Below are 8,127 nucleotides of genomic sequence, written 5' to 3'. Positions count from 1 at the left end.
GATTATGTGAATTTGAATATAATGCAGTCAGAATATGTTTCCCATCCTCTTCAGTAAACTTATCTTGGTCATTATATTAATCTCAACACTGAGATTTATGCGACTTAGTTTTTTATACTACCACTACAGCATCATAGAAGGATTTTATTATATTTCATTTTTAAATTTATATTTTATTTATTATTAAAAAAAATTTTTTTTGCCACATCATGCAACATGTAGGAGCTTAGTTCCCCAACCGGGGATCGAACCTGCACCCTCCAGCAGTGGAAGCTCAGAGTCTTAACCACTGGACTGCCAGGGAAGTCCCAATTTTATTATATTTTACATTTGGATGTCATCATTGGGATGGTCTTTTGATGTGTCCCTTTGGCCAGGCTACAGTCCCCAGTTATTCCATCAAACACAAATCTAGGTGTTGCTGTGAAGGTATTTCATAAATGTGATTAAAGTCTACAGTCAGTCCACATTAACTAAGAGATTATCCTATATAATCTGAGTGGGTCTGATTCAACCAGTTGAAAGGTCAAAAGCAGAACTGAGGCTTTTCTGAGGAAAAAGAAATTCCACCTGTGGACAGCAAGCTTCAGTTTGTGTCTGTGATTCCCAGCCTGTCCTGCATGACAGCCTGCCCTCTGGCCTTCAGATCTGCCCAGCCAGCCCCACAATCATGTAAGCCAATTCTTGCAGTAAATCTCTTAATAAATATCTTCTACTAGTTCTGCTTCCCTGGGTTAAATTCTGAGATAGCCATGAAATTTTTGTTTCTTTTTGCATTAAATCTAATTGACTGCACCTTGACATAGAAGGTAGAAACTTCTCCTAAAGGTTCTCTTTATTATGAATGAATTGAGTGGGGCTAATTATTTTCATGATAGATGTGAAAATGCTTTTAATTAAACAGGTTCCTCTATTTTGCTATATCTTTCTTACCTTTCCATTTCAGAAAGAACTATCAGATGTATAATAGATTCAATAACAAACTTCCTTTGTAAATCAACCTTTTATAATTTAAAAATAAATATATTTAGCTATTGCATATAAGTGAAAAAGAAGAGAAAATAAAACCCTCATGTCTAATTGGCAAAAAAGTTAAAACTCATATAAAAATAAATGATATTTCCTAAAGATTTAAAAGTAGGTTTTAGAAAGGCCTTAGATTTTAGAAAAGGAAGTGCAATAAGAAATCATTTCATCAAAATAGAAGCAAACATTGTCACTGCTTTGCCAGTGACAATCCAATTTCAAATGACTTAGCAGGAAAATTTTTATAACTCTCCTAGACAGAATGTCTTAAAACTGTCTCTTAATACTGATAGTCTTTTGCCAAGTTTCATTTCATCCTTAATTACTCTAAGAATTTCTAAAACTAGAATACACATACAGGCTTTAAAAGCTAATTTGAAAATAAAACCCCAAAGGAAGCAGGATTTGAAACTAAACTCAGATTTTAATTTAACAGAAAGTATTATTCATGACAATTTTTCTAAGATAAATGAAGCAGTCCTTTTAAAAAAAAACACTTTTAGAAATGTTAAACATTTATTCATTTTCTTATTGGGAGCTCTTTTCCTGGTTGTAATAAGAATATGCACAAATAATCATACATTTTGATTTTGAATATTGCAACCCAAAATTCAAAGTGGTTTTCTCATATAGGTTAGGTACTATTGTAAAATAAATTAATTTAAATTACAAAGGACTAGTACCAATATATGTCTAAGAACTGTATTACCATTTACTTGTAATAACAAACATGTGCTTTGACGTTTTCATTTATTATTATAAAAATCGAGTTTTCAATGAAAACTATGGTTGTGAAAATAAATTTGAATTAAACGGTCCTTTAAACGTAAACTAAAAATCATGGAAGAATAAAATGTCAAGCAAGTGAACATTTTTCCTGTGATATATACATAAATATTGTTATGTAAACAAAAGCAAAGATCAAGATTAAGTTAAATATCCTTGTCAGCAACTGAAATACATAGATTAAAATGGTTATTTTATTTTCTTCATGCTTCCACTGAACACAGCTGGCATAAGCACAGCAATAGGAAGTGGATGAATCTTTGCATTCCCCTCACAGGCTTTAGGAGGATACATACAATAAAGATACCCCTCTATGAGAAAAGAAAATATTAGAGGAATCAGACTCCTGAAAATCATGACTTTCAAATATTAAGTCACCTTTTTTGCTCTTCTGTGAAACTACATGGTTTATCAGAATTTTGCCAGTTGAAAGACGGTAAAGCTGACACCGGCGTGATCCAGCACTAACACAAGTGGCAGCAAATCAGGCACAATGATACACAGATTTTCCTCTCAATGTGGATTATCCATGCACTAGGCGATAATGGCTTCCAACACAAAACAAACATTTTTTGGATAAAACACAATATTTAAGTGGATATATTTTCCACAGGAGTGTTTCTTTGAAGTATGCCCCAGAGACCACTTGAATCAGCATCAGGCCAAATACTCAACAAAATAAAAGTGTGCATTTGTGGGCCCAATCTCAGACCCTCTGGGGGCCCTGGGGATCTGTACTGTTAACAAGCCCCCTGGGAATACTTAGACACAAATTCATATGGAAGTTTGAATATCACTCTTGCAGACTATTGGGGATTTCTTTTGACTCTTTCTTTGACCACAAATATTTCATTATCTCTTTCCTGCTTCTTACTTATTCGCCAGAAGGAAAAACAAAACCAAAAACATTTCTGATTTTGTCAGCCAGTGGTGATAACTAGTAGTGGTATTATTTTTTCCCTCAAACAAATATAGTAGAGTAGGCAACATATGATACTGCACCTAAATTTTTCAAAGGTACACCACAGTACTTTTTAAAAAAAGCTTTCAAAATGTATACATAATAAAAACGTTCAAAATGGTTTGTAAACTGTCATCTGATCAAGACGATCCAGTGTAAAGAGAACTGCTATTCAGTGTGGTTGCTGAATTCTCACAAAGGCTCCTCAGGGTTGTCTTTCACAAACACTGAGCCTCTTAGCAGGCACCCCAGAGCTCACACCAAATGATGCACTGCCCACCAGGCAGAACTAAAGTACCTAAGGATTGCTCATAAAAATAGGACAAAGAAAACAAAAGCTCAGTTTCAGCTCCAACCACAAAAGGAGTCTCAAGACCTACTGCCAATATGTAAGATGAATACAGATCATGCTGACTTTCCTCAAAGAAAGTCTAATTTCAAATATACTTATTAATATCTGCCTGAAATCTAGTTTATATTGAAAGTAGAAAGCATGATACACTTCAATGTGCTACTAATATCTACTACAGTGTTTATGTTCTATAAGATCCCTATGGATAAAAGCAATTTTGCCTGTGAATAATATAAATTAGAAACCAAAGAGGTAGGCAAGTATCATCAGAAGATGATCTCAAAACAACATGTTGAATAACAGGCTTGAATCCCAAAAGAGAAGTTAACTGGAAAATGAGTTCCAATACCATGACAACTGCCTCAAGAGCAGGGATTCCCAGGTCTTTCATGATGACATCCACCTTCCAAAGTCCTGACTCCTGATATGGTGCCATATGCTCTTCAGATATTCAATTTTAAGAAACATCTAATGAAGTAAAATGTAAAAAAATGATACTGGAGACCAAAGAGTGAAGTTGACATCAGCTGGGCTCTTTAAAAATCTCTACTCTCACATTAGAGTTGGACAAGACCTTGAAGATTCATCTAGTCCAACTCTCTGGTTGTACAACTGAAGAAAAGTGGCTCATTTCCCACTGGTCACAAAGCACTATAATTCTGAAAACATGCTATAAATCCAAAAAGTGTTCAAGGTTAACTTGCCTATTTATAAAGCCTATGATGTAGCCAAGAGGCTACACTTTCAGCACTTATGGCCATTGTCTGAAGCCCCATCCCTGGGGGACGTTTTATAATGTGTTCCTATGATTAGAGAGAGAAGGGCACCAAAGGCCCTGGTTACACCTGGGGTGGGGGAGAGGCAGAACATCATCAAGAGAAAAATAATTTGAAACCCCAGACCTGCCTTAATGAAAAGTTGCTCTAGGCTCAGACCAGGGCTTATCTTCACCTCTTTACAGGAGACACACCTCTGAGCACGTTCACATTCTTCAATAGCCAGCTATGCTCTGGGCAAGCACTGGGGCAACAATGCTGTTCTGCCCAAAACATTGAGAAATACAGCTGGACAACTGGAAACATCTAAACCCACAGGGCAAAGACCTATATACAGCTGTATTTAATTTCTCAGTAATTGTCACTTGTTTTGCAAACCAAAAAATTGCCTTATTTCCTTACACCCTTACTTACCTAAGATTTTTAGTTCCGCTCTAAAAAGGTAGTTATAGATGATTTTATATTTTCTTTTTTATTTTCCAGACTTTCTGTAATGGTTTCACATTTCTTTTGGTAATACAAAAAATGAAGCTATTTTTAAAAAGAAGGTTTTAGTCTAAAAGAAAATGAAAGGATACACAGTTCCCTCTTGACTCTGAAACGTCCAAACCTGAACCTGAACGAGGTGTCCGTGTGGTACAGTAGAAATGCAGTCTCAGGACTCGGAGATTTTTGGATCCCAGCTCTACCACTAACCTTGGGCAGGGTTTTAGTCTCTCTGAGACTTGCCTTCTTCATCTGCAAAAACGAAGAAATAATACTTCCCTCACAGGATGCTGTGAGGATAAAATGACGTACAGGGCCTGGCACGTGGCAGACGTCTAGTAAATGGTGTCCTTCTCCCCACTGGACTCAGAGAATCCTTGGGTAAAAGGAATCGCCACAGCCCACACCAGCCACAGCCTCACTGCACCCCATTTAAATTTGCAAGGGTGCTCCATCTCAACTCTGCCCTACTGCTCTAAAGAATCACTACTGTGCTTAGAAAAAGTTCTTCATTTTTATGTTCCCTCCTTTAAAACTGTACATACAAAACATTTTTAAAAAACTGTCTTCCTAGAAATAATGCAATGTTTCCTAAAGCACAACATGTCATGTATAAAAACAATTCTGAAAAACATGACTGAATTCGTTTGTACATTGTTTCTTAAAGTGCACCAAAGTAAATATTCATGACCTTTAAAATGTCACTAACCCCCTTGGGTTATTTTTTTAAATAAAACTAAATATTTATCTACAGAGATGTATGTGGGTTTTGGCTCCAATGTGATGGCAAAAAGCAGCAGTGTCTTCCAGAAAAAAATAATTGATAAACTTGACAAAGCATATCTTAGCAGCATACAGAATACCTACAATTCACTGTAACTGCAGGCTCAATAAAGCACAATCCTGATTCCTACTAGAAAAACAAAATCAATCAAAGGAACAGAAAACCATCTCCCCACCCTAAATCAAGGATTTCTCTTGAACCCTGGAGGTAACACGTGTGATCACTTCCCTATTGTGTATCCTTGGTAACAGACTTATAACTAATCACCATTCTTTCATCACACTGCACACACACACACCCTATGAAAAACAATATAGTTTAAGTGGAGAAGCCACGAGAAAAAAATTCAAAGTCAGATAAAGAACAACCATCACCCAAAACGTCAGGCAGTTCCAATATTCACACCACAGTCCGATGTTCCCCACACACGTAGACAGCACTGGGGCGTATCCGTCGCCTTGTGTGGCCAGGGAGCCGTGGCAAAAACTTGAGGGACTTAGGCATCATGTCCAGGCAAGCATCATGGAATTTCTTAATCCTCCAGTAGTAAATCAGTGGGTTCAATGCAGACTTGAGGTAGCAGAGCCAGAGTAGCCAGGTGCTAATCTCAAAAAAGTTGTGTTTATAGTAAAAGTGCTTGCTGAATGTTGCCACAAGGCTGTAAGTGGTGAATGGGGCCCAGCAGAAAATGAAGACAGCAAAGAGAATCAAAATGGTTGTGAAGGCACGTGTTTTAAAGCCCATGTCAATGCTCATCTGGAAGGGTCTCTGTAGACTCATGAGACCCAGTTTGCTGGCCTGGCTGAGGCATATACCTTCAGGGTAGCTATGGATCCTCAAGGCATTGTGCCGAAGGGTATTGAGTATGCCCATAAACGAATACAGTATCACCAGGAAGGGTAGGAAGAAAGAAATGAGAGAAATCAAAATCACATAAGCCTGGTAACCTGGATTGGTTGTGTACCCAAACACACACTGCGGGGCTCGGGAAGGTATCTGCAGGTCAGGGTTTCCTACTGCCAAAGGAAAAGCTACACAAAAAGAAGTTGCCCAAGAAACTGCAATGAGAACCTTAGCCCTATATGGATTTAGCTTATCCTGCCTCTGGACTATAATAAGAAACCTATCGATGCTAATGATGAGCAGGATGGCTACTCCCTCTATCACAAACAACCAGAAAAACATAGCAGATACCCTACAGAAGAACTTCCCAAAAATCCATCTGGTGGTAAGAATGGTGACCAAGGCAAAGGGCATGTTCAGAACTGCAAGCAACATGTCTGCAAAAGCCAGGCTGGCCAGGAGGATGTTAATGGCAGAGCGCATGGCAGCTTTTTGGTAAACCATGAGGCAAACAACCAAGTTCCCAAGAAAAGACACAAACAGAATAAATATCATTATAGCAGAAAGGATGATCTGGAGAGGCAAGTTTAGGCTCTTTAAAACTGCTGGTGTTGGGGGCACAGCTGTACTATTCAGTGTCAAGGAACTCATCCCGGTGGGAGCCATGGTTTCAAAACTGTATCTAAGCAGCCGACCAATGTCGGGATGCTGGAATGGTGGAGGGACCGTAATATTCATGTTGGTGTTTTCATAAACTACAAATGTTGTGTTGGATGCCCCAGTATGGGACGCAGTCAACACTGCAGAGAAGACCATGGTTTCAGCAGGATGGAAGGCGCCGGCAGAGATGTAGGTGTTCTTCAAGTATTTCAACACAGAGCAGCAGTATCATGTTTCACTGATGGGCTTGGAAACACACTCTGGAAAACGCACAAAGACTTCCATCTTCCATAGGAGTCCTTTTGCCTGAAAACAAGCCCAAAACACAAAAAACTGAATGGGAATGAGTTTTGTAAATAACATTTGACTTCTTACTTTTCATCATGAAGGACCAGTTTTCCGCTTTTTTTAAACCTTTAAAAATATTTAAGTCTCTAGCCTAGCCATCACTAAAGTACTGTTGTTCTGTTGTTTCATTTTTAGTCAACTACAATGGAAATTTCATGACATTCATGTATAAAGTGAAAGGGAAAAGAATGAAAATGTATTACTGCCTTAAAGGCAAAAATTATAACTTCACAGTTAATTTTTCTTTTAAATTTCCAGGAGCAGCATAGCCTTTCCACAGTCACTAATAATACAGATTTTATTAATAATGGTTCTCCTGAGAGTATTCTTGATAGCTCTTTGGTACAGGTTCATATTCCATTTTTACATTAGCACAAAACTAGTTGGCAAAGAACTTTGAAATCAGTATCCTATTTAACACATGATAAGCAGACACTTTTGCTTTAACACTTTCACAAGTAGGCACTAGGTTATTTCCAATGAAGGGTCTGAAACAGTTTCCTGGCTTTCTATTTTATTTGTAAGTGTTTCTTCCCAGAAATCCCACCACGTAACTACTGGAGAAGTTATTCAAGAAGAGAAGAAAAATTATCTGTAAAACGTCTTCGTCATATTTTTAAGACTTCCTTTCTTTTCTAAAGCTCTCTTTGCTTCTCCTATTCTCTCTTCTTTCCCATGCATCCATTTCCACCTTTTATTTTCTGATACAAATACTTCTATCTTCTCAATTTCTTCTCCCTAAACCTTGTATGTCAGCAATTTGATAGATGTCAACCAAGAAATAAAGATGGGGATTCTAAAGAAGATGACTAGGAAAATATTCAGGCGTGAATAATGAATTCTAGAAAACATTTCGTTTTCTTGCTCCAAAAAGTTTATCACCTTTCTCTTATCCTAACTCCCAACTTCTTAATTTCTGTGACCCTGGAGTTTTCTGTAAAGGACTTCCTTAATCTACTATCTTCCTAACCCACTTCTGTTATGTAGGTACTTACTTCTTTACTGGAGAGGTAGCTTTAATCTCTTTAATTAGAAAGAACTCTCTTTGGATTTCTGGGTAGATTCCTTTAATAAATCCCTAAGATTGAGGGGCATGGTGCACAGT

At 37.5% G+C, this 8,127-nt stretch overlaps 1 protein-coding gene across 1 annotated transcript in view; it reads right to left on the bottom strand.

The window, feature by feature from the left end:
* Positions 1-1,892: 1,892 nt before the first annotated feature.
* The window catches only part of GPR63 (G protein-coupled receptor 63), a 51,176-nt gene continuing 44,941 nt past the window's right edge, over positions 1,893-8,127 (bottom strand). Inside the window, exon 2 of the mRNA XM_060115319.1 lies at positions 1,893-6,980. Within this exon, the coding sequence (XP_059971302.1) occupies positions 5,571-6,830 (1,260 nt within the window). The 5' untranslated portion in view covers positions 6,831-6,980 and the 3' untranslated portion in view covers positions 1,893-5,570. The remainder of the gene's footprint in view (positions 6,981-8,127) is intronic.

Source organism: Mesoplodon densirostris, chromosome 12, assembly GCF_025265405.1.
Source record: "Mesoplodon densirostris isolate mMesDen1 chromosome 12, mMesDen1 primary haplotype, whole genome shotgun sequence".
In the NCBI taxonomy this organism is placed as follows: domain Eukaryota; kingdom Metazoa; phylum Chordata; class Mammalia; order Artiodactyla; family Ziphiidae; genus Mesoplodon; species Mesoplodon densirostris.
The sequence above is the reverse complement of the archived record's forward strand: the minus strand, read 5'-3'. Positions and strand labels throughout refer to the sequence as shown.